The sequence below is a fragment of the Castanea sativa genome, chromosome 1 (assembly GCF_040712315.1).
Source record: "Castanea sativa cultivar Marrone di Chiusa Pesio chromosome 1, ASM4071231v1".
Classification (NCBI taxonomy): Eukaryota; Viridiplantae; Streptophyta; class Magnoliopsida; order Fagales; family Fagaceae; genus Castanea; species Castanea sativa.
The window spans coordinates 31,322,574-31,349,790 of record NC_134013.1 but is presented as its reverse complement, the minus strand read 5'-3'; the positions used below and the strand labels follow the sequence as shown (position 1 = coordinate 31,349,790).

General features: G+C 32.9%; 2 protein-coding genes across 18 annotated transcripts; both read right to left on the bottom strand.

Moving 5' to 3' along the window:
- Window positions 1–11,367: 11,367 nt before the first annotated feature.
- On the bottom strand, window positions 11,368–18,098 carry LOC142625636 (CMP-sialic acid transporter 2-like). 17 transcript variants are annotated; one of them, XR_012842394.1, is made up of 11 exons: window positions 17,910–18,080; window positions 17,505–17,616; window positions 17,241–17,320; window positions 16,706–16,789; window positions 16,515–16,581; window positions 16,246–16,315; window positions 16,100–16,145; window positions 15,938–15,979; window positions 15,552–15,685; window positions 14,772–14,866; window positions 11,368–11,763 (listed from the first exon to the last, which is right to left on the bottom strand). XR_012842394.1 is itself a non-coding variant. In XM_075799905.1 (11 exons), exons 7-10 carry the CDS (start codon window positions 16,106–16,108, stop codon window positions 14,797–14,799), a joined length of 255 nt encoding a protein of 84 aa, XP_075656020.1. In that variant the 5' UTR covers window positions 16,109–16,145; window positions 16,246–16,315; window positions 16,515–16,789; window positions 17,241–17,320; window positions 17,505–17,616; window positions 17,770–17,830; window positions 17,910–18,098; the 3' UTR covers window positions 11,368–11,763; window positions 14,772–14,796. The 17 variants fall into 17 exon arrangements, 6 of the variants coding, with proteins under 6 accessions (XP_075656020.1, XP_075655818.1, XP_075655884.1 ...); XR_012842395.1 differs by adding an exon at window positions 15,167–15,187 and having other exon boundaries at window positions 16,515–16,789; window positions 17,910–18,072; XR_012842414.1 differs by adding an exon at window positions 17,770–17,830 and having other exon boundaries at window positions 16,515–16,789; window positions 17,543–17,616; window positions 17,910–18,054.
- A 3,804-nt stretch (window positions 18,099–21,902) lies between these two features.
- On the bottom strand, window positions 21,903–26,271 carry LOC142641335 (cation/H(+) antiporter 18-like). The gene is made up of 4 exons (XM_075815749.1): window positions 26,023–26,271; window positions 25,013–25,255; window positions 23,306–24,307; window positions 21,903–23,227 (listed from the first exon to the last, which is right to left on the bottom strand). Exons 2-4 carry the CDS (start codon window positions 25,211–25,213, stop codon window positions 22,019–22,021), a joined length of 2,412 nt encoding a protein of 803 aa, XP_075671864.1. The 5' UTR covers window positions 25,214–25,255; window positions 26,023–26,271; the 3' UTR covers window positions 21,903–22,018.
- Window positions 26,272–27,217: the final 946 nt, after the last annotated feature.

Below are 27,217 nucleotides of genomic sequence, written 5' to 3'. Positions count from 1 at the left end.
ATTAATGGGAAAGTGAGACCTGAGCATCAGAGTTTAGCCTGGCTCCTGTCTCCAAAGACATCAGGAGAGGTGGATGGGATAAGGATCTAAACTAGCAATCTAACCTTTACTTAGAGGATGAAGAGGAAAAGAAGGAGGGGATATAAAAGGAATAAGGGACCTTCAGGAGAGGGGATCGGAAAAAACAGAAAAAGAAGACTGTACACCTCACTATCCATAGCTATAATCTATCTTGAGCAGAGATAATATAAATCATCATCGGCTTGTGTCCGAGGAGAAGATTCTTTCAAATAAACAATTCTTTGTGTGTATCATTGTGAGAAAGTCCATCATTTTTGTTATCTAACATCACTAGAATTTAGATTTCAAACTCACACTCTACAAATTTCATTGTAACAGGCATTTTCAGGCCCATCCTTTTCGCACTGTGGGTTTGGGTGTATTATGTCCTTACAATAATGAAGAAAGAATGCATACCCGCATTGTCATGGAATTTAGGCACTCACATATTGGAGTAAACTTCACTTATATATATATGGGTAGAGTTCCACTTGATATAAAATTTAAATCCTATTGGAATTAAGATATTTAATCAGTGTTTTGTTGCTATCCTATAAAAAAGTGGAATATAAAAAAAGTTCAAACAAATAGAAAGAAAAAAAAAAAAAAAAAAGAGAGGATATGTTGATATACATATGTTACTTACTTTTATATATATATATATATATATATATATATATATATATATATATATATATATATATATATATATATATTACTTTATCCAAAAAATAGTTTGGGAAATCAGTATGAATAGATAACGGACTTGGGTTGTTGGGGTTTTAAAAAAAATTAAATGAACATATAAAATAAAAAATTAAATTAAAAATAATAAATGAAGAGTAGTAACTAACAAAAGAAATTGATAATGATTGTGGTCGAAGTTTGGATAGTGTAAATCATTCTGATGATAGGATATAGATTATTACTGTGAGGGTGAAAGGGTCAGGGTATCTTCTTGGGCCTTGGGCCTGATCCGAGGGTATTAATTTGTCCGAGAAGGGTTTATTGGAAGTAACGATGCCGAACTTAAAAGCTCATAGGCAAACTGTGGCGGAAAAAGCTGGGGGAAATAGTCTGAGGAGGTGTAACTCCTCGGCTAAGTGAAGTGAAGGTCAAAAGGTACAGCATGGTGATAAGAGTGGCATTCTAAAAAGTCTCGTGGATGAAGAGGTATTTCCCAAGGGCATAGAAAGGAAGAACAAATGAGAAATATCTTATAGAAAGCTGCTACCACCGCATTTAAGACTCTGCACCTACCTCTTTGGCCGCATTAATGGGGAAATGATATATGAACAGTGGTAATCAGCCTTACAGCTATTGTTTGAAGATTTCAAGAGGGCGGTGGATGGAACAAGTATCTGGGTCATGGATCTGATCCATACGTGAAAGATGGAGGGAAGAAGGAGAATGATATAAAAGGAAAAGAAAAGCATTCAAGTGGGGGATCGGAAAATAAAGAGAAAAACACTGTAGCCACCACCCTAAATTGTAATATATCTTTAGAACAAAGAAAGACAATACAAATCGTTCTCGGCATACGTCCGAGGAGACTTTTTGCTACGTAAACATCTTGTTACATGTGAATTGCAAATCTAGCTCATCATTTGTGTTATCCAATATCCATAAAACCTAGATTTCAAGCCCACTCTCTATAAATTTCATTGTATTGGGCTTTTTGGGCCGGTTCCCTTCACACTGTTGGGTCCAGGTGTAAATTGTGACCTTACAATTACAAATTAGTTTTCTTTTGTTTCAAAAGAAAAGATAGCGTAGATGCATGTTTACATTAATTTTGTTTTTATTTTATTTTTTACTATACAAACATTTCTTGTAGATATCGTATTAGTATTTGTAAGACACCAAGATATAAAAGCTAGGATATAGTGATATACATCATATATAATATTTATTTTTACATTTCTATCTAAAAAATTGCAATTTGTTGTTGAAGATAAGAACAAAAAAATTATATATATTTTTCTTTTAAATTATATCTAGTAATATGCCTGTGCTATGCACAATTCAATTAAGAATCATATGTAACTTAAACAAAAGATAACAACAACTAAGTTTTTGTATTTATCTAAAAATTGATAGAGATGTATAGAAAAAATCAATAAGAACAATTGTAATTTTGTGTCTATCCATGAGGTGTTTAAAAAAATAAAAAATAGAATTAAATGTTGATATTAGTAGTTGTATACGCGTACTATGATTTATTTTTTTTAATTAATGTTGATAAGAACAATTAGTATGAAACCAAAATTCTAATCCCCTGGAATGCTAGAACTCATAAATCATAAATGAAGTAGATCTCCTATTGCTAATTAAATAAATCACTTAGAAATTATAGATAAAGTAATAATAAAAGGATTAGATGAAGAATTTGAATTGTATTTAAATTGAAATTTTTATCAACTTAAGAATTATAGGAGAAGAAGATAAGAACAAAAGAAAATTATATATACTTTTAAAAATCTAACAAAATTTCTACAATTTAGTGAAGTCACGTGGCACAACCAGCCGAACTTTTATTATATAGTATATGATATAACTTAATAGACTTGCAGGTACAAGTAAAAAATTTTGTTTTCACCCCAAGGATTGGGCTTGGGCTTGGGCCTTGACTAGAATTGGGTTTGATATCTTTTAACAATACTAGTGTGGGTTGCACATGCCCTTGTTGCCCCTTTAGTGAGAAAATTAATATAGTTTTTTTTTTTGTTAAAGAAATTTGAAAGCATGTACTTAAATTTAAAATAGCTATTTGAATATCTATTTACTACGACAATTTCTTAGAACCTATTTATTAAATGTAATATCTACTCACCAAAAATGCTACAAAAAATGATAATGAATGTCATCATCTTTCCACGATATTTAAATTTCCGCAATGAATGATGACATGTGCTACAATTTTTTTGAAGATTTTCATCAAATTAAATACTTGTAACCATCTACAATGAAGATTTTGTTATTCATACTTCATTCTTTATCATCTTATTTTATGAGTATAACTACGATATTTAACTTACTTATTTTTAATGAACACCCTTTTAAGTAGGAAATTTTTTTTTTAAAAAAAGAACAAAATAAGAAAAGACATCTGTCATCAAAGTTTCTATTAGATAAAATTATAAGTCTAGAAGATTTAAACCTAATAAATTAGTATTCTCTAGGTAACAAATAGAACACCATGTATCATCATTCTAACTTTTCAAGTATGACTACCAGTCTACCACATAATATTCAAAATACACGAAGAAATTTTTTGGGACATTAAAATTTAGTAGGAGTATTTTAGACATTACACAAATGAAATATTTTAGGAATTATAAGATTTCGTTAAGGTTTAAGTAAGAGAGTAACAATAGGAGTATATGCTCATTTACAAAATATAAAGGAGGATATTATTCAACTTTAGTTTAGGGAGGAATGAAACTACCTCAAACATAAGGGAGGAAAGTGCTACTTCGTCAATTTGTGTGTGTGTAAAACAATGTGTTTATTTTTTAACTTAAAACAATGTGTTAAAAAAAATCAACCGAAAAAACTATGCATAAAACAATGAATTTTGGTTCAACAAATTGACTAAACTAAAAACAAAGTCTAGGAACACAACAAAATGTCACGATATTTTTACAATACCTTTATTTCTAGCTATGGTGGGTTCTGGTCTGATATTTTATTATTTTATTTTAGATTAATGCTACATCAACAAAATTGTCATAATAAATCCTAAGTGGTAAATTGTTACTGATTTTAAATTTGGCTAACCACTTTTAACGGTATATTTAAAATAAAATAAAAAACAAATAAAAAGCCAATTGAAGAAAATTGTGCCTAAAAAAATAAATTTTGGCTCACCAAATTTGACTAAACAAAGAAAGAAGCTTAGGAACACAACAAAATGTCCCACAAAAAAGAATCCAAGGAACACAACAAAATGTCACAACATTTTCGCAGTATTTTTTTTATTTCCAATTGTGGTAGGTTTCAATTTGATATTATTATTTTATTTTTTACGTCCACAACATTTTCACAGCAAATCTTTGGTGAAAAATTATTAATGGTTTTAAAATTATGCATTAAAAAAAAAAAACAAAATGACAACACAAGAAAATTGTGTGTGAAACCATGATATTTGGCTCAACCAATTTGACTATACTAAAAAAGAAGTCTAAGAATACAACAAAATATCACAACATTTTCACAATACCTTCATTTTTAGGATCCGAATAAATATTTTTTTTATTTTATTTGAGAAAAATGCTACTTCCATAATGTTGGGGGTAAAAGGACCCAAGTGGGCATATGGGCCTTTGGACTGTAGCATGGAGGGTCGACCTGCTCCAGAATTAAACTCTACGAATTGGCCCATACGCTGAGGACCCGAGGGTACAGCCGAGAACGAGCTTCTCCTCGGACAAATCTAAGAGAACTCAAAACTTCATTATGAAGGTCAAGGCATAACTCTGGAAAGACTAATGGTTAAAGGGGGACACCCTGAACCTTCTAGATGCCCCAGTGTTAAAGAAAATATCAAGTGCAAAGGCTGCCACCTCCGAATTAAAGGCTCTGCACCTACCTCCCTGGCTGCATTAATGGGGAAGTGACCCCTGAACAGTAAGACTGAAACTTCTAATCACTGTCCCAAAGGTATCAGGGAAGGAAGTATTTAAGGGGGGTGGAGGTCAGAGAAAGGGGGGAGGAGATCAGCAAAAAAGAAAGAAACTAAGAATTGTAACTTCTAAGGAAGAAATATCAATAATACAGAAGTGGTCATCGGCTTATGTCCGAGGAGGCCTATTTTCAGTTATCTTTTGTTATCTACATGTGTTTGTAACTCTTAGCCTGTTATTAAGTTCTCAGCACTTCTAATCTAGGTTACAAGCCCACGCTTTACAAATTTTATTGTCTAAGGTTCATTGGGCCTGAGCCCGTAGTTGTCTTTGGGTCCAGGTGCAATTGTGCCCTTACACATAACATGTTTAGAACAAATTCTAAATGACAAGTTGTTATTGGTTTTAAATTGAGCCCATTACTAATATCACTTTTTTATCCATCAAAAATTCCTTGCCACATAAAATTTGTTGTGAAAATATTGTGGACATAGCATTACTCCTTAAACTTTAAAATCAAGCAATTTTTCTCTTAATATTTTAGAAAATAGCAAATATGTCATATTGTTATTCTCTCAGTTAAACCCTAATGAAAGCTTATGATTCTTAAAATAATAATTTTGTAATGTCTAAAATACTCACTAAATTCTAACATCTCAAAAATTTTCTTCACGTATTTTGAGTTTTAAATGGTTAGTTTCTTATTTTATTATTTTATTTTGACCTTGAAAAAATTGACCCCTCAATAATTGTGAAAATATTGTAAGAATATGTTGTGTCAGTGTAACCTTATATGCACATATAAATATTTAAAAGAAAAGACAAAAAGAGCACAGGCAAAACTGGTGTACTGTGGGGGGAAAAAAAGGCAAATGAACAATGCAAATTGTCAAATAATTGTGAAAATATTATAAAAATTTATTAAGTCGGTGTAACTGTATATACACATATAAATAATAAATATTTAAAGGAAAAGAAAAAAAATCACAAACAACACTGACAAAGGGAGGAAAAAAAAAAGGTCTGATGAACAATGCACAAGGGTTAAACAAACTAAAGCACTATACAACATTACAGTTTGCGCATTTGCGCTTTTTATCTATACTAGTAAGGGTTACACATGCAAGGCACAAGCTACCCCTTGAGCGAGAAAATTTAAAATAGGATTATTTTTTAAAGTAGTATCAAATCATGTATTTAAATTTAAAATAGTTATTTAATGTGTGGCTATCTATTAAATATGATAATTTATTAGGAGAAGGTATTTGGTATCAAATAATACCATGTCAGCGGTATCAAAATCAAATAAGTGTAAGACATGTCAGTAAAAAATGATTAACCCACTAATAATTGAAAGACATACATTAGTGGGTATTTATTTTTACACACATATCTCTTGTTTATTGGATTTAGATACGAATGACGTGATATCATTTGATACAAAATACTTTTTCATTTCTTAGAACCTATTTACTAAAGATAGTATCTACTCATCAAAAAATTCAATCAATTAAGAATGATAACAAATGTCGTCATCTTCTAACAATAAATAACTAAGTTTTGATAAAACATTGTCATAGTATTTAAATTTTTAATAAATGATGACATATGCTACAATTGAAACTTTTCATCAAATTAAACAGCTACAACCATTTGCAATGAATATTTTGTTATTCATACTTCCTTCTTTATCATTTTATTTTATGAGTCTAATTACAATGCTTAGCTTACTTAATTTTCAATGAAAATATTTTTAAGAAAGAAAAAAAAAGAAAAAAATAACAAAAGACATATGTCATTGAAGTTTGTATTAGATAAAATTATAAATCTAGAAGATTTATTGTTGGGGGATGAAATTACCCTAACATAAAGGGAGAAAATACCTTTTTCCATAATTCTTTTTAGTTGGTAAAACTATGTTTTTTACTTAAAAAAATGTGTTAAAAAAAAGTCGGCCTAAGAAAATTGTATGTAAAACTATGAATTTTGACTCAACAAATTGGCTAAAAAAAAAAGAAAAAGTCAAGAACATAATAAATGTCACGATATTTTCTCAATACCTATATTTTAGCTATGGTGGGCCTTGATATGATATTTTATAATTTTATTTTAGAGTAATACTACATCTACAACATTTTCACAACAAATCCTAGGTGATAAATTTTTATTGGGTTTTAATTGGGACATGCTTATTGTTGGGGGATGAAACTACCCTAACATAAAGGGAAAAAGTACTTTTTTCCATAATTCTTTTTTGTTGGTAAAACTGTGTTTTTTACTTTAAAAAATGTGTTAAAAAAAAAAAGTCGGCCCAAGAAAACTGTATGATTTTGACTCAACAAATTGGCTAAAAAAAAAAAAAAAAAAAGAGTCAAGAACATAATAAATATCACAATATTTTCTCAATACCTTTATTTTAGCTATGGTGGGCCTTGATATGATATTTTATAATTTTATTTTAGAGTAATGCTAAATCAATAATATTTTCACAACAAATTCTATGTGATAAATTTTTATTGGGTTTTAATTGGGACATGCACTTTAAACTATGCATTAAAAAAAAAAAAAAAAACACAACAACAACAACAACAAAAAATAAAAAACCAATAGGAGAAATTTGTGCATGAAACAGTGAGTTTATACTCACCAAATTTGACTAAACAAAAAAAGAAGTTTAGGAACACAACAAAATGTCACAATAAATATTTTCACAATATCTTTATTTTCGGTCGTGGTAAGTTTTGGTTTGATATATTATTATTTATTTTATAGAAGTGTTATCTCCATAATATTTTCATAACAAATTCTAATTGGCAAGTTGTTAAATGATTTTAAAATGGACTCACGATTGATATCATTTTTTATCCATCAATAATAACTTACCTATGATTTGTTGTGAAATTAATATTAAAATGTTGTAGACTTAGCATTTTTTTATTTGATTTATAAGAAACTGAGATCTCAACAATTGTGAAAATATTGTGATAACAATAAGTGTTGTAATATTTTCTCAAAACATTTATTTTCAGTTGTGATTGGTCACAGTCTCATATTTTATTATTTTATTTCAACTTGTAAGAAATTGACACCTCCATAATTGTGAAAATATTGATAAGTTTGTTGTGTCAGTATAACAATATTTATGCAGCTCATATAAATATTTTAAAAAAAACTTTAGGCACTGTAGCTATAGTGCCAATTGAACAAACCAAGAGAATACTGTAACTACAGTGCATCAACGCATTTGCGCTTTTTTTTTTTTATAGAAAAAAAAAACACTACTGATTATTTAAGAAAAAAAAAAAAAAAAACAAACAAACAAACAAACCAAGAGGTCAGTGTAGCTACAGTGCATCAGTGCATTCACTCACAAAATTTGACTAAACCAAGAAAGAAGTTTAGGAACACAACAAAATGTCACAATAAATATTTTATCAATACCTTTATTTTCAGTTATGGTAAGTTTTTGTTTGATATATTATTATTTATTTTATAGAAATGTTATCCCCATAATATTTTCATAACAAATTTTAATTGGCAAGTTATTACTGATTTTAAAATGGACTCACAATTGATATCAATTTTTTATCCATCAATAATAACTTATCTATGATTTGTTGTGAAATTAATATTAAAATGTTGTGGACTTAGCATTTTTTTTTTATTTGATCTATAAGAAACTGAGATCTCAACAATTGTGAAAATATTGTGATAACAATAAGTGTTGTAACATTTTCTCAAAACATTTATTTTCAGTTGTGGTTGGTCACAGTCTCATATATATATTTTTTCGACTGGTAAGAAATTGACACTTCAATAATTGTGAAATTTGTTATGTCAGTATAACAATATTTATGCCAACTCATATAAATATTTAAATGAAAAAAAAAAAACTTTAGGCATTGTAGCTACATTGCCAATTGAACCAACCAAGAAGGTATCGTAGCTACAATGTATCAGCGCATTCATGCTTTTTATATATAGAAAAAAAAAAGGAAAAAAAAACCAAAGAAAAAAAAAAGGAAAAAAAAAACTTTTGGCACTGTAGCTACAATGCATATATATATATATATGGAAAAATGTCCATATACCCCATAAACTTTCAACTATTGGCCGAAAGACCCCCTTAACTTTTATATTGGCCAATTTACTCCTTAAACTATTCAAAATTGCCAAATCAATACTTCAATTAGTCTTACGTTAAAACACTAACGGAATAAGCACGTGAGACTCACATGATTTTTAAAAACAAACTTTAATCACCCAAAAGTCCAAAACCCAGCGGAAAGAAGAGGGAAGAAAAACAAGTCCGGCGGTGAAAGAGAGAGAGGCGGTCAGTTAAGAGCCACTATGAGCTTTCCCCTACCGTCTCGCTGCCCTTGTCCCAGCAGTGCCTTGGTGGTTCTACCGCACCGTTTTATCCTGGTATGTCTTTTTTTTTTTCCCTTTTCCTTTCATTCATTCTGTTGGGAAATTTAGACCCCGGTTAATAGAATTAACAAGTTTTAAACCCAAGTTGTTAATTAGATTTATTATGAATAAAACTTGTTAAAACAAACAAACATCAATATCATGTCAAAATTATGTACAGTGGAAAAGTAAATAAGACAAGATATGATGACCTAGGAAAAACCAATGAAACAAATTAGTTTCACAGTAAAAAACCTAGGGGGAAACCTTCCCGAAAAACAATTCACTATAGTAAAGAGAAGTTCCAAATCTAGTATAAAACCTTTGTCCTTAAACTCTACAATCCCCGTAGATGAACTTACAGTAAAAATCTTCTACCGCTTCAGAATCTCTGAACTTTTCAATACATAAACACCACCCTTTTGATGCATGGATCCCAGTACGTGACTAACTCCTTTGCACGAATCCCAGTACGTGACTTACTCACCAACTTGAGGAAGAAGAATGTTGGCTGCAAAGTTCTTCACTTCATCAACAATGAAGATTAAGAAGCACTTGGTTACAAAACTCTAAGGCGCAAAGACGCAGTAGTTTCTTTCAGAGAGAATAAGACATCAGTCACCTTTTGCATGTGTTCTCCTTGTATTCTCATGTGTGACGGCCTCTAAAATAAGTCTTATATATGTCTAGGGTTGTGAGAAAAGAAACCCTACAGAAATACATAAGCATGGGCCGAAAATCAGATCTGAAATATTGATTTTCGTAATTCTTGATAGATACCTCGATAGATAGCTATCTGTTGAGACCTATTGCGAGCTATCAAGAGCTATTATGAAGCTATTGAGCTATTTGTTGCGAGCTATCAAGCATCCAGAAGGTTTCTCGATCGAATGAAGTGGCTATTGAGAACTATCGAGAGCTATCGAGATTGCGATAAAGAAAAGCTGAAAAGTCTCGATAGATAGCCTAGCTGTCGAGAGTTATCGAGGAGCTATCGAGATTTAATAAATCAGCACTTCTTCACTTGTTTCTTGGACACACTTGCATGGCTTTAACACTTAAACTTGAAACCTTATTTCTTGAAATATTAAACACATCCTAGATCTACCCAAATATAAGTAAAGTGCGTTTTATCAAAGAATTTGCCAAATACATAAAATTGACATATGTTCCTAACATGATTCACATATATCTTAACACGTTCTCTAAATTTAAATTAAAAATAAACTTTTTTTTTTAATCTCCATGTATGAATTTCTATTATAGAAATTATTGGTTTGGTTTAATTTTTGGGTTGGGTCTCTATGAGCTTGGTTTGGTGTTGTACCACCTGGTATGTTTCTTTTTCCCCTCTTATATATTGCTATTGAATTCCACAAAGAACTTGTTTTCTATCTCCATGTAAGAATTTCTATAGTAAGAATTATTTGTTTGTTTTAATTTTTGGGTTGGGTCTTTGTGAATTTTTTTTATCTCCATGTGTCATTCATTGGGTGTTTGATTAAATGCCTGAGAGACATATGGCTACTGCTCTGATGGTTTAACCCATGAAGCCTGAAACTGGTTGCACGCATCAGTGAAGATACAAATTGCAAATAATTTCAATGCTGTAATTGTCAAATATGAAAAACTTTCTTTATAGCAATTGTCAAATACGTTGGCTTCAAATTTTCATTTACTTCCCTGCCACACCATCACTTCATTTATAGTAATTGTCAAATACGTTGTCAATATGCAACACCATTACTTCATTTATATTTGCTTCCCTACCACACCATTACTTCATCCAGCTGATATCAAGTTATTACCATAATTTTCAAGCTGATATGATCACAGCTGACATAATGAGAAGGTTTACTATTAAAGTTATGGCTTTTGGTTAGTTTTTATTTATTTATAAATCTTAGGACTCCATGAGGTTTAGCTTCCCCACCTTAAAGGTCTCAGTGTAATGATTCCAGCCATATGGTCTGCTGACTAGGCCACCATCCAAAAGAAAGAAAGAAAAAGGAGCACAACAAAGCAAGTAAAGAAGATAAAGCAAATTGAGTTGGTATTTCTTGCAGATTATTACCCTATCTTTGAACAATTCCCTGCTCCATTACTTCTTCTAAAGTTTATTTGTTTGATTAATAATGTAAAAACTAAGAAGATGTGATAGAATTTGAGTTTAAATTCAGCATTTTGTGGGTCATGCTAAGCCACCACAGTGGAAACTAGCATCATTGATCATGTGCAAAATCCATTTATAAATGGTAAACAACGATATTGATTAGCAGCAATCATGCATATTGTAATATTTTGAATTATGTGAATTGAATTAGCAGCAATCACATATAGATACATTACATTGCAAATCCTTTTTTTTAGTACTCCTACATATTTAGTCATTGCAAATAAAGATGACTTTCAACGTTAACACTTGGACCCCATACAAAAGGCTATCACAATCCCACTATTGATTTAAGAAACCACTAATAATCACCAAAGCCACTTAGGGATTCTCTTATGCATTGCAGCTTCATTCTTCAGCCTTCAGTTAGTGTCCAATAGTCTACTAATTACACTTTTTTCTCGCTGGTGTGAATTCAATGTCATGCCTCTCAAAGTAGTTACATACATTACATTCTTCAGTCTTCAATTTGATCACCTGAGACAGCTGCGTTCCCTGCAACAAACAGTTTTAAAATCATAAGAACCCCAGGTTACATAAAACAATAATTTTTTATAATACATTCTACTACAATTATATACTACCAAATGCCAAGTTTGAATGAAATTTTAACACAACTCATTTATAAGCTGTGCGCACCTAAATTGATCGTTACCCTTCATCAGAAAATGATTAATAAAACTGGACAGAAAAAGGTTATAGATAAAAGGTGTGTCACTGGCCACTTTCCCTGTAGGTTTGTATCATGAGAATTTAACCAAACCAACACAATTCTGATGCAAAGAACGCTGATTCAAACAAAATCAAAAACACAAAATGTAATTAAGCTAGACAAAGCTTTTTGTACCATATATGGAAGGAGTTAGACCTGTGAAAAAACATCCTGAAGCATTCCAGCATTCTTCTTCCAAGATTTTTGGCAAACAGTGAAGCAAGATATCTGCAGCACAGTGCAAGCATTCTTCCATACAGTGGAAGCATCTATCACAGCTAAGAGCCTAGGATTTCAGCAAATTTTGTTGCTAAGTTGTTGCAAAAAGCTAGTCCAAGTCTGCAGTAGGTGGAGAATTCCGGATTGGAAGGAAAGGACTATGATGGCAGACATTTCACACCTTCAGCAGATGGGATTAGTTTCTAAGCTGATTTTTATACCTAAGGTTGTCCTTTCTAATGTTTGATAGTTAGTCGTGATGGCTACAAAAATGCCAACTCAGTACTGTTGGCCTAGTATGGATCATGTTGTTAGCTAATTTGGACTTTTTCTTTATACGGTATCAAAAAAAAAAGGCCCATCTATTGGAAATTAATTTATAATATATAATCCTATATATAAACAAAAAAAAATCAGTTTAATAGTAAACCCTCCCATTATGTCAGCTGCAATCATATCTTATGATGGGGAGATCACTAGTCCAAAACTCCTTTGGGTGGGGGGAGAAGTAGAACTCCACCTTGCATGATGAGGCACTCCAATGGTGGATGTAGGCATGAAAATTATGGTAAGAACTTGATATCAGCTTGATGAAGTAATAGTGTGGCAGGGAAGCAAATATAAGTGAAGTAATGGTGTTGCATATTGACAACGTATTTGACAATTACTATAAATGAAGTAATGGTGTGGCAGGGAAGTAAATGAAAATTTGAAGCCAACGTATTTGACAATTACTATAAAGAAAGCTTTTCATATTTGACAATTACAGCATTGAAATTATTTGCAATTTGTATCTTCACTGATGCGTGCAGCCAGTTTCAGGCTTCATTGGTTAAACCATCAGAGCAGAAGCCATGTGTCTCTCAGGCATTTAATCAAACACCCAGTGAACGACACATGGAGAAAAAAAAAAAAAAAAGAATTTCACAGAAACCCAACCCAAAAATTAAAACAAACAAATAATTCTTACTATAGAAATTCTTACATGGAGATAAAAATACAAGTTCTTTGTGGATTTAAATAGCAATACATAAGAGGGGAAAAACAAACATACCAAGTGGTACAACACCAAACCAAGCTCACAGAGACCCAACCCAAAAATTAAACCAAAGCAATAATTTCTATTATAGAAATTCATACATGGAGATTAAAAAAAAAAATCATGGTTGATTTAAACTCAGGGAACAAATGAAAGGAAAAGGAAAAAAAAAAACATACCAAGATAGAACGGTGTGGCAGAACCACTGAGTGGTGGCATCACCGGAGTTCAATCTCCTGCCGCCGTTATTGGTAGGAATGGGGACCAAAGCAATGACGTTGTTTAGCAAAGGAAGGGGAGATTGCTAAGTTGCGCTAGGGGTAGAGGAGAGAGCTTGGAGGCTTGGGCACATGAATAGGCGGCAGACTTGAGAAGCGTTTGTGTGTGGGTGAGCCTGTGAGTTTCTGAACTACGTATCTGAAGTCATTCTTGTTGATATTGTAGACTAGTGGTTGATGCTGTTATTGCTGTTGCTATTTTTGCTGTTGTGTTTGTTGTTGTTGAATCTCTGGTTGTGATTGTCGGGGATTGGGATTGAGGTTTTGATTTGGGGTTTGAGTTTGATTGTGATCAAAAGGGTTTTTTTTTTTTTATGATGGGTTTGGAGATCTTGTGAGAAAGCTTGTTGAGGTGTTTGTTGGTCAAGAAAATAAATGAAATAAGAAATTAAAGGTTGTTTGTTTGCCGAGAAAATGAAAGAAAATGGGAGAAAAAAAATCCTAGATTATTGGTGGGTTCAACCAGCAATGATTGTCAAACAGACTGAGCAATCGGCAACTCCAAAGCCTAGATCAACGGCAAGAAATTGAACTCCAATGCTGCCGCTGGCCCACCACTCCGTTGAGAGATCCTCTCTCTCCTCCGGTGAATGCCTGGACCTGGTTTCTTGGGCAAGTCTTCTTTACACGTGCTTGTCACGTAATTGACTAACGTGAGTTTAAACAGTGAACTAACAGATGGCTCTATTTGACAGTTGTGTGAAGTTTAAAGAGCAAATTGGCTAAAATAAAAGTTGAGGGGGTGTCTTGGCCACTGCCACAAAGTTCAAGGGTGTTTGGGCATTTTTCCCTACACACACACACACACACACACACACATATATATATATATATGTATATATAATTAACAAGCAAAATGAAGGCTGAAGCCTCAAAATTTTTAGATGTAATTGATCAAAAAGGTTTTACATATGAAGCTTCTCAAATCATATACCAACACTTGAGTAAACTTGTCATTGTAAACACTGGAATCTAGAATTGTTTGATTATTGATCTTGAATTAATCTTAACTTTAAAATACAAGTATATAAATCATCATAGAGGAGAGAGGTGAGGCGTTTATTCTTGCTTCACAACAGTACGTATCACAACAGAGGTGATACAGAGACTATCACCACGCGGAAAGCAAGAGAAAACATAACTACCAGTTAAATACAAGAAATTAAGATGTCAACAGAAAAATGACCTAGTTGTTCATAATATGATTAAAGAATACATAGGAGGGAGATGAACCATGTAACCAGAAGTTACTTACACTGTGCCAAAGGTGAAGGCGAGTGCTAGATGGAAACCAAATAAAAAGTAGGAGACAAATGCTTTGAAAAGCATTGCCACTGAAGTAGAATACACCTGCACAACATGGGAAAGCTAATAAAAAATGGGAATTTCAATCACAAAGTGCAGAAAATGTTTTCAGCAGGATGGTAACTTATGCTTCTCTTGAGTAATACAATTGTAAAGACCAATTTAACTGCATAAAGTGCTGGATTATATGTATATACATGTACATACAGGTACACAAAATTAAACATGAAAAGTACAATGATCAAGTAAATCAGGCAAAGAAGCAAAAGAAAATACACTAGAAGCATTTATCCACTCAAACAAATTTTGAGGAATAATAAATTCACGTAAACGCATTTCCCTTACCTTCACAATATTGTCAGCATACTTCATTACCATAGATACAGCAAGGCCATTGCACAAAAGTAGCATTTCAATCAGTCTATGGGCAATTGGATTTTCAAGACAGCCTAACAAGATTTTATTCATTTAATTATTGACGCTTGATAGAAAACTTTCTATCTTGACCAAGATGACAGCATGTGAAAAAATTTAAAATCATAAAAGCATAACCATGCACCCTTCTAACATGTGCTGAAATATTGATATATAATGTCAATTAACTTTTATAATTTTCCCTAGAATCACAAATTGAAGTTACATAGAATAACTATAAAATACACACACACACACACACACACTAAATCAAATAAGCTACCTTTTATGAAGCCAAATAAGATATTTAAGATACCTTAGTGCTTGGTTGAGAATCATGGCATCAAAATCTTGGGTCACTATAGCAACAGTGCTAAACAACATTCCAAAGTCGTACAAAAAGAAATTTTGCACGTTTATGTTTCTTGAAGGACGCTTTTTAATTATAGCCTGTAGAAATCATAAGCAAGATAATTAATAGAACAGTTATCTAGATCACTCTATTGAGATTTTCACTTTTTTAACTCAAAGTATCACTAAAAAACTTCAATCAGTCTTACAAAATCTATCAATTGACAAAATTCAACCCAATCATTGATCAAGTTATGTTGGGTTAGGTTTCAAACGGTAAATGACTAAATGACAGACATGAATTGTAGTTCTAAAGAACTAGAGTACAAACTGTATACTTAAAAAACTCACCTCAGTGTACACTCCTGCCAAACCACTTAGGAGTGCCATGACCTGCAAACAAATCACCCCCCATTATGATAACAAGAACATTAAGCTATAAAATGTTTTCCTGTATTTTTTATTTTTTCTTCATTGTTGTATTAAGAGTGTCTATAATTTTGGTTAACTCACAATGGCCATCACCCAACCTTGAACAGGAGTTTGAAAAACATCTAAACTGCAAAAACAAAGGCACAGACAATAAGTTGAAAGTAGAAAATTTTTGAATTTCAAGAAAAGATTATACAAACAATATAGTTGTGTGAGCAAAACCTTACCTCGGCTTTATCTAAGATATGCTGCACCCAACACATAGTAAAATTAAAGCTGCCCATTGAATTGATTAACCTGAAAGAATACACAATTGGAACGCAAAGCTCAATAAAAATTTTGCAGTCATAATTGGTTTAGCTAAAATTCTTAGTTTGTTTAAATTAGCTTTTTTCCTTAATCTTTCACTCTCCATCCTCAGACATGCAGCACAAGAGCAGCTGAATTAGTACATATGAAATGAAAAAATCCAATGTAAATGATGGTAAGCACTTACTCCTTAAGTATAATTCTATACAAAACGCCAGTACTGATAACATTCAGATTCTTCAGTATTTGATAACCTGGGGCAGCCACATGCTCAAGGATGTAGTATGCAGCATAAAAGCAAAGAATACGCATTAATCAAATTTCAACAAGCAAGAATACCAATGGAATTGTGACTATCAAAAGTTAAAACATGACAACCTCAACTAACCTGGAGCAGATTTTTGACCAGGTAAAGTAATGCAGGAATGGGGTACAATAAGTTCTTCCAATGTTGTACTCAACCTAGTTCAAAGGCAGAACAAGAAACAATAATAAATAGATATGATTGAAATAAAGAATGTGACCTTAAAATAAAAACATAGTTAAATAACTGGGATGAAACAAAAATGTGCATTTCGTCTTAGATATGGTGAAATCATTTTGTGTAATATGCCCTCCTCTCATGGAGAAAATCCTGTATACGCCCAGCGTATACAACCTATGTGAGACTGACATGTGGGCCCCATATCAGTCTCACATAAGTCTTATACAACTGGGCGTATAAGATACTTTCTAGGTGTCAGAGTGAGCTCTACATTTATGTGAAGCACGTCGAATGTACATAATCATTTCTCTGGAATATGATAATTCATAATTCCAACTTTTTTTTTTTGCTAAATAATAATTCCAACTTCATGAGAGCATTAAATCACATGTTTTATGAAAACTTAGCATAAAAACAAACAAGGAATACCTGTTATCTTCAGTAAAACCTTCACTTCTCCATGTTCTTGCCAAGGCTAAAAGGAATAACCCACATTTCAAAGTCTCCACCTAATTCAATAAAAGAGGAAATAAATCAATACCCATCTTCTGATTACCTTAAAAAAAATGACATATATCTAAGATTTGAACCTGAGACCTACCAAACTGAATGTTAAACCTAAATTACACTTTGAATGATTAATTGAATATATATATATAAAAATTTTTTTTTAAAAGTTATAAATATGCTTACGATAAGATTTGAAGTGGTAATACTATAATTGTACTTGCCATTTCTCTTAGACCACACAATAAGTATGCTTTGCGAACTCGTAAGAAGTGTCAATGCAATTATCACAATGATCCTATAAAAAAAACAAAAACAAAAAAACAAAATTTATATAATTTACTTACTAATCTCTCTGAATTACAACATGAGTTCTGCTTAGAATTTATTTAAAAAAAAAAAAAAAAAAACTCATAGTTGAGCTTCCATTTGGACCAGTCAATGGTGGTACCTCCCAAAGTGGGCACATTATTAGTCACTGAAAGAGCATTCCGGCCATTGCCATCTTCATCCTTTTACCAGAAACAAAATAAATAAATTGATGGGGGTATATGGAATGTATTATGTATATGAGTGAAGAGGAAAAGGAACCTGATCATTGACATTGAGTTTTGTGTATTCCATATCTTCAGGACATCTCTCTCTCTCTCTCTCTCTCTCTCTCAGGTCTGAATCTGATGCGTTAAGCGTTTGCGCGTTCTAACTCAATTTGCTCCTAGCCTTTCGATTGTCCAGAAATGCGTCAAACTGGATCAAAATTCGCCCCAAAAATATCCTACTACCCACACCCAAATTTTTTTACCCGATGTAAAAATGGGTTGACCCATATTTTGACCTGACCCGTTTTAAAAAATAATAATAAATTAAGATATTATTAATTTAATTGTTTGTTGTAAGTTTTATAGTGCACCAATCAAACTCTATTGACAATATGTAGTAGGAATTTTTTTATAAAAAAAAACATAAACTTTTTAGCATTTTATGGATAACGACATTAAAATATATGTATTTAACGTAATTTAGATACAATGACCTTAAGAAAACAATTAAGAGATGTATATAAATGTATGTATATGAATTGAAAAATAAATGGTTGAAAAAGAAGAAAGAAGAAAAAAAAATTGAAGAAGAAGAAGAAAAAGAAGAGAGCAACTCAACGTAATAAGGTGCCTTTAAAATTAAAATAAAATTAGTCGCTAACTGCAAGGTAGATAAAAATATTTGTATATGATATATGTATTTAATTAATAAATAAAAATAAAATTAGAGAATCTGTGAAAAAATAATATACCTAATTCAGTTAAAACTATTTGAAGGCCTTTTACTGAAGAAACAATAACTAAATGAGTATACCGACTGTCTCATAATAACATTTATAATTGTTTATAACAAAGTATTTTCGTCTAAACTGTAAGAGAAACGCTAAAAAAAATAATAAAAAAAATTGAAAACTCTGCTTACATGACTTACTAAATCAATTTCCAAACGCACTATGAAACAGAAATCGCCATTAAAAAAAAAATCATAAATTGATTAAAAATTTGTGAGAAATCAATAGATAAAGATAGCCGAACTTTAATTAACACAAAATTTATTAGAAAATAAAGAGGAGATGGCTCACTCTTCTCCGTTGTCGAAGAAGGAACACACCAAAAATGGTATCTTAAATATAAAACTGAATTTATAAACATTCTTTGGGTCTAAGGCCATTGACAAACTTTAAGTAATATATAAACATCGTGTGTGCTTTACTAATGTCATGGAAGCTTGAAGAAAACACATACAATGCTTTCTTGATGGAACAGAAACTAAATTGTTAGTTTTTGGATAATAAATCGAATTTACGATGAGGTTTCTTGAATTCACAAAGTGATAACCTAGAATTCATCAGAGAAAGAATTAGACAAAAGTATATATTTTATTAATGATAGTCTCAAAACTTAATTACCTTTGGAGCTACAATGCTTTTAAATAGTAAAAACAAAACCTGGGGCAACTAGAAACCGTAAAGGTGGCTACGAAAACATATAAAACCCTAATTTGACTAAAGAAGGAAATAAATAACTTTTTTTTTTTTTTAGAAACTCACACACACACACATATAGGGGAAGGGGGATGAGATAAGAAAATAAATAACCTAAACCTAAAATAACAAAAATTACATAAAAATACTAAAATTAAATACTTGCAAAATCTGAATATTAGACCGTGTCCTACATCAGACCCCTCTACTTGAAACAAACTCATCCTCGAGTTCATCTTTGAAATCTAAAATCTTCCATTCCAAATAAATAAATACTTTGAATGCTTGAGCCTCTTGATCTTTTTTTCCATACTTGCAACTTATCGATGGAATAAACAAATCAAATTGAATTTCTTTTTCCTTGGTCTTCATGTAATTATAGAGATTTACCAAATAAAAACTGACAATTGAATCAAATCTATCAACCCCAATAAAATCAATAAATTTCAGTGTATTGCTTACCACCAAAATAAAAGAATCTTGAGATTGACAATTATATGATTCGATTCACTGAGATCCTTAAAACTTTCCTCTTCAATTTCTTCCTCAATGGTCTCTACCATCTTGATGTCAAGTTCTTTCTCTATAATAGGATCTTCATTATTCTCCTCCACGATAATCTTGATTTTAGGATCTTCTTCCATAACAAGACTATTAATTTCTTATGTAATCTCTATATTTTGTTCTTTGACTTCTACATAATCTTCAAGAACAATATTTTTTTCAACATGCAATTCTTCCTTTAATGGTAGAATATTTGACTCTTCAAAATAATTCGAGTATGAAAGTTTTGGCCAATAATAATCTTGTTTTGTATATGATAAAAGTTCATCACAATCCAAATGATAAAAGTTGATAGCAAACATCTTTTTCATCTTTGGGCATGAACGAATTTTGTCTTCACCTTGTTGGATTCTATTAGATTGTAATCGTTCCCATCAATGTAAGGCATATTTACTAAGTTTATACAAAACAAGTTTTACTTTTATCTCATCACAAATATTCTCATAATCAAATAAATCTTTTAGATCAAGTAACCAATCAAGAAAATCTTCTTTATAAAAATAACCACGTAAGTTATGTCTCCACTGTAGTTATCCTTATTGTTTTCATTCTTCAACAGCACCATTCTAGCATAGATATTTGTGAGTGCTTGTTGTACGTCACGCAATACTCACTAAGTTATTCGTCATTGTTGTGGTGGTGGTTACTGTTTCGCCTATTAGCAATCAAACCAGGGTAAGTCAAGGCTCTGGTTTGATACCAATTGATGTCGTGAGAGCCTGAAGAAAGCACACACGATGCTCTCTTGATGGAATAGAAACTAAACTATTAGTTTCTAGATAATAAACCTCGAATTAAAAAAAAAGGTTCCTTGAATCCACAAGGTGATAAATTGGAATTCACCAGAGAAAGAATTCGACAAAAGTCTGTATATTATTAATAATAGTCTCAAAACTTAATTGCCTTTGGAGGCTACAATGTGTTTAAAAAGTAAAAACAAAACCTAGGGCAACTAGAAACCCTAAAGGCAGCTACGAAAACATATAAAACCGAATTTGACTAAACAACATTAAAGCATCTAAAAATAAGGAAATAAATAACATAAACCTAGAATGACAAAAACTACATAAAAATACTAAAATTAAATAATTACAAAATTTGAATATTAGACAGTGTCCCACATTAGATTGTTATTGTTATTTTGAGATTAAGACTTGATTGTTGTTATAATATATAAATATGATACTAAGTGAATAATATAGTACCGGGGGGGTTGTTTAGGATTAAGACTTGATTGTTGTTATAATATAGTACTTGATACAGCAGGAGAGGGGGGATGGTGGCGTTGTACACGTTATTGTGGCCGTCAACTGCATCAATGTCATATATCATAGGAATCCTAAGTTGTGATTGGTGGAACATAAAGTGAAATACAAAAAGTGGTACCCAAGATTTATATTAGGGAATGGCACACTTAATTTACAAATGACTTGAATAACCTTTTTATTTTTTATTTTTAGAAGGATTGAATAACCTTAATTAATTTGCATTGAAAACTCAACTCACAATTTGCATCCCGCACAGCTTTGTCTTTGATTAAAGATACAATTAGACGTAAGCAAAGAAAGGATAAAAAAGAGAAGGCTGCAGCACAGCAGATTAGCCAAACTTCCATTCTAGTGACCTTATAATACTATAAAGCAATACAAGCACACATAAAGAATCCCTCAAATTATAAAAATTCCAGCTACATTCCATGTCAGGTAACACTCTTACAACTTATACTAGTTTGAACTCTGAATTATGGCAGCCCCCACTAGTCATGAAAAAGATGGGTATTTTAGCCCTAATGCATTCACTATTACGCTTGTGTTTAGAGGAAAATATAGACAGTAATGGACTATGCCTTGATTCATAACATAACATTCACAAAGGAAAAGATAAAGGATAAAGAAATTTCATTTTGTTCTTTATTCTTCAATGTGTTGAGATGTAAAATGTCAATCATTTTAAGTGAATAAGAACATATGAGATTCTAGACAAATGACCATATGATGAGTCATGAATAGCTTTTTATTTATTTTTTAATAATATAGAACAAGGAGAGACAATGATTTATCTAAGAGTGAGAACAAGCTAATCCGACAGCTTTCAATTACATTATGTAGTTCAGTTAGTTAGATTCTGAGTCTTTGTCAGGTGACTCATCCTCCATCTGCAGGGTCAAATTTGGAGATGCTCCGCTTTTGTATTGTTGGACTATCAAAACTGATGCTGTTGTTGAGAAAGCAGGTGAAGTAAGCAAACCTCCTACAGGCCCCAGTTCTGAGCAATCATCACTCCTGCATAAATCTAAGGCTGCTTCACATTCAGGCCTTCGACCAACCAAAAACAGACTGCAGCGCTTTAGCTCACTGAGCACAGCAATTGTATCTGCAGCATTTCTAACCAATTTCTCTTCATATTTGATGGAGTCATCCTTGGCCATATTTTGTTTGAATTCAGCAAGGAACTCCTCATCTGATGACCTCAATTTGGAACTAGCGGTTTCTCTATTCAGTCTGACAATTTCTCCCACGCTTTCAGTTTCCACTATGAAACGAATGACCGTTAGTCTTATACCAGGGTGCTCAGCCATGCGAACCCCATAAGCAAGGGCTTCACGGTCATCACAGCCCCCAAAGAAGGGGACCATAATGAAATAAGAAACATTACTTGCTGCTACTTGGGTGGTTCCACCAAGCCCACGATCAACCAAAATCCCTACTGAGCACCGTGCATGTTCAAGAACCTTACGATTAACTAAACGAAACTCACTTCGGGTAGTCTCTAGTGAACCATCCACTCTTTGGTGCTTATGGAATGGAAGAATTATAATTGCAGCTCTATTGCTCTCAGCAGTGTTACAGATGTCATCATGCATGCCAGGCATTGATGAGATTGCTTTCATTGACCGGATGGACACATGACTCAATTGCCTGTAAGCCTCAAATGCCACAACAACATGGTTAGCATCTGATTGCTGGCTCTTATTCCAGAAGGGCAACCCATTTTTTCTTGCCTTATGTACCATTATTATAGCTGAGGACCTCTCAGAGAGTTCCATGAGGTGCAGTGCATACACAGAAAGTCCTTCACGCTTCTCAGATCCTCTTGAGGCCTCAAGGAGGTTAATGATTGATGGAATGTTTCTTGCACTGTGGTAGCAAGTCAAAATCCTAAGTTGGGTATTTGGATTCTTCCTTTCAATTGTTCTATTCTTGTAATCAGCCATTCTTTTCCTATTTTCTGGCTTATATATAGCCATGACAATAGGTGTGGTGATGAAGGTAGTGAACAGGGCCATTAGAACCATAATGGCAAAAGTCTGGTCATTCAATACCTGCAAATGGAAAAAGCAAAGCTGTTAGAACCATAAGATTTTGATTCTCACCATAAACCAAATGAACACTCACATTACCTTTCTATCTTTACCAATGTTGAGAACAATGAGTTCAACCAAGCCTTTAGTGTTCATTAGGAACCCCAATGTCAGAGCTTCACGGAGAGATGCTTTGCAAAGAAGAGTCACCAGAAGAGTGCCAAATATCTTCCCAAAACAGGCAGTAAATATGACTAAAACCAGAAGACCCCACGATTGGAGCCCGTAAATTGTGGCTATATTTGTCTTCAATCCACTTGAAACAAAGTACAGTGGCAGGAAGAGACCAGATACAAGATCCTCAACTTTTTCCACAAGACTGTCTGCAAATGGCCCATCCTTTGGAATGAGAACTCCAATCACGAAAGCACCGAACATGGCATGAATTCCAATAGCATCAGTAACAAACCCAGCAGCCAGAACAGCAGCCAATGTAGCACAAATGTAAGTCTCTTTAACAGGCTCACCTTCATGGCATCTCTGGGCTATCCATTTGAAGATTGGAGGGACAATCAAAATTGCACAAACAACAAAAACACAGCCAGATAAGAAGACCCAAAGCGGGACAAGGGAAGACTTGCCAGTGCCAGAGAGGGCAATGGCAAGAGCAAGTAGAATCCAAGCAGCCACATCATTGACTGCTGCAGCTGACATAGCCATTCTTCCAACATCAGTAGTTAAAAGTTTCAATTCAGCTAGAATACGAGCTAAGACAGGGAAGGCAGTTATGGAGAGGGCCACACCCATGAAGACAAGAAACGCAGTTCCATTTACACCTTTAGATATTGTTTCTTTTAGGATATATGAGGAACCAATTCCTAATGCAAAAGGAAGGCTGATTCCTGCAAGAGCAATGCCCAGTGCTCTCTTTCCAGTCTGACGAAGAGATTTAGGATCTAACTCCAGTCCTGCCAGAAATAGAAAGAATAGAAGACCAAGGTTTGCTAGAGTATCTAAGACTGGGAGACTTTTTGGTGGGAAGATAGCTTGCATGTAGCTTTTGCTTCGTCCCAAAGCTGATGGTCCAAGTAATATTCCTCCCTGTCAAATAGCAACACAACATAAATTCATCAATGTAAACAAATTTAAGCAATGATACCTATTTCTGCCTGTCTGAGTAATTTTAAATGTGAAAATTTCAATTTGGTGAAACCCATAGAGCAGGCTTAGCTCCAACAATTTACGCTATTCAGTCATCTTGCCTATGTAAAAAACAGTGGTTTCTCTTTTCTTGTTCTTTTTTTTTTCTTTTTTAAAAGCAATCTTCATTCCTCTGTCCTGCAAAGTAAACCTCAAGAAAACTAAGGACAAGTTCATGTCCAAGAGGTAAAACAAATAAACCAGCAGATGGATAGATAGACAGATACATGTACAAACAAAAATGCAGGTGTGTTGAACCAAGTGATTCTTTAAACTCAACAATAAAACTTCTTTTGCCTTTTACAAGGTATTGCAATTGTAGCTGACAAATTTGTGTGACCAATACCACATCATGAGAACTCCAAGTTTACACCAGAAACTGGAAAAATTTTAACCCACATAGGTTTTCTTATTAACTTTTTAAACCTCAGATGTTGATGGGAAAAATTAATAAAGATATCTTAGAGTGAAGGACCTGCGCACTACTCTTTAGTATCTGCCTTAAGGGATTAAAGTGATAGTGGATGCACAAAAGCATGTCATATCAGGCAAGAGAAACTGACTTTTAATTAAATTTTATTGCAATGGAAGAAGAAATGAACTTACAATGATCTCTGCAATAACTCGTGGCTGTCTTAATGGCTTTAGGATGAAAGCCAGACCCCTTGTAACTACAACTACAAGGCATATCTGCAAAATGGCAAGAGGCAGTGAAAATTGAAGAGGATCATCTCCCTGAAATATGCCATTTGATGTAGGTTTCATTGGAGATGGACATGTCAGTCCGGCTGTAGCGTTGGAAACCATTTTGCTTTAGCAGAGTCTACAAAAGTTAGTTTACTTCAGAGCCTGCAAAGAGAGACATCTTATCAGACTCAAAATCTAAAACATTAGACTTGAGTTTGCATGGTATTCCTTGTTTACGACAAAAATAAATCCACTAGCATTCTCTAGATCATACCAAACAACTTTGAACCTACAAATCTCTCTCTCTCACAAACACACAAACACATGGTGGAGACCCACCTTCGATCTCTACTAAATAATTATATTCTCTAAAGGTGATATATTTAAGTCTAAATAATAAATAAATAAACCAGGAAGGAGTCCAAAAATCTACTGCTTCTATTAAGGCTTTCATCACAAAAATTTTACCTGATAAAATTGACCCGCTTAAGTTAATGTTCCAATAAATTCAATAACCAATCTATGCATAGATTTTAATGCCCCACTTTTGAGTTTGACATCAATCAAGCACAAACTCAATTATAAATTTTGATCACAAAAAATAAATAATAAACCAGGAAAACAAGTCCAAACAAACTACTGCTTCTATATGGCATTTATCACACCACTTTTACCTGATAAAATTGACCCACTTAATTGTTCCACTAAATTCAATAACCAATCTTTGCATAAATTTTCATTTAATGAATCTCTAAACAAAACCAGTCCCTATAAATATGCATATGCATGTGTGTTTTCCTTACTGTGCACAAAACACATTACTAAATATCTATATATCTAATAAGGAAACAAACGCAACCCATGAAAGCATTAGATTTGTAGACAACAAAAAAACAGACCCCAACTGATGGATGGAGGATAATGGTTACCTGGCTATGGCCAGAACTCGCTGACACAAAGGATCAGATTCGAACCAGCGCTTTTAAGTTGAGCGGAACAGAGGTATTTGAAGAGCCAAAAGTTTTGCTTTTGTATTTTGTGCGCTGTGAAGTAAGAGAACATAAAGTAGTAGTGTGAGTTAAGGCTTCGGTGGCATTTTTATAACTTATACACAGAGTAAACGCTGCGAGAAACAAGGAAGAAGAGTTCTTATAGCAGTGAACTTTGTCAACTCCTTCATCGATTTATGCGTGTACAGATATCCTAGGCCCCACCAACTCATCTTAGAGTCAAACTCGGACACAGCACAAATGGCTCATACACTGTCATACATGTTGCAACTACTGACTTAAGCAATAGTTATATTGTGTTTAAATAAATAAAACTCTATTATCAAAATATCAACTAGTATCTTTTTTTTTAAAATTATTAATACTTAAGTTTCAACAAAATTTAAAAACCAACTCCAAATAAAGCTTTATGACGGCGTTTTTTCAGAAATAGCAAAAAAATTCAAACTATATCATGAGTAAGCAAATGTTTGAAATAAATTTGGTTTCTAACAAATCGAGTCCAATAGACTCGATTTTGGGCTTATAAATCAGGTACATTGTCTCGATTTCTCCATCGCGGCACTGGCTGAGCTGGACAAGGAGTCCACGTAAGCACAAAAATCGAGTTCAATGAACTCGATTTCCAATTTCCACATATGGTCACGGGCGCGCACGTGAGCACTTTAAAGTAAATTGAGTCTATTGGACTCGATTTTTGGTCCCCATAGTTTTTCGGGCACGTGGACGTAACTCAAGTAAAGGAGACTCGATTTATTTGCTTCTAAAAATCGAGTCTCCTAAACTCGATTTTTGGGAATGGTCCCCAACCCATCCACGTGTCATGTGGGTCCCAACTGGGATCTTTTTTCCCCCCTTACCGGCTCACACCCTCTCTTATGCTCTCATTTCTCTTCTGCTCTCACAGCAGCACCACTCACACAACTTACTTCATCACTCACACAACAATCACACTCAACTTTCATCAACTCTCAGGTAATGTTTTTTACAATATTGATAATATTTTTTGTTAGTTAAATATAGTGGTTATTTGCTAGGTTATTTTTTTAAGAAACAATTAGAACATATTAGGAAAATTTTTGTTCTTTTGTTTGTTAGTGTAAATATTGTGATT

Bases quoted from the DNA above. Each gene is read 5' to 3' on its own strand.
- LOC142625636 (XM_075799769.1), bottom strand. From the start codon at position 16,140: ATGTTTTTCAAACTCCTGTTCAAG. The intron at 15,686-15,937 runs GTGAGTTTTTTA...TGATTTCTACAG, and splicing joins TGGCAGGAGTGTACACTGAG to GCTATAATTAAAAAGCGTCC. The intron at 14,867-15,551 runs GTATCTTAAATA...CATGTTGTGCAG, and splicing joins ATTCTCAACCAAGCACTAAG to GTGTATTCTACTTCAGTGGC.
- LOC142641335 (XM_075815749.1), bottom strand. From the start codon at position 25,213: ATGGTTTCCAACGCTACAGCCGGACTGACATGTCCATCTCCAATGAAA. The intron at 24,308-25,012 runs GTAAGTTCATTT...GCTATTTGACAG, and splicing joins GAGTTATTGCAGAGATCATT to GGAGGAATATTACTTGGACC. The intron at 23,228-23,305 runs GTAATGTGAGTG...TTCCATTTGCAG, and splicing joins ACATTGGTAAAGATAGAAAG to GTATTGAATGACCAGACTTT.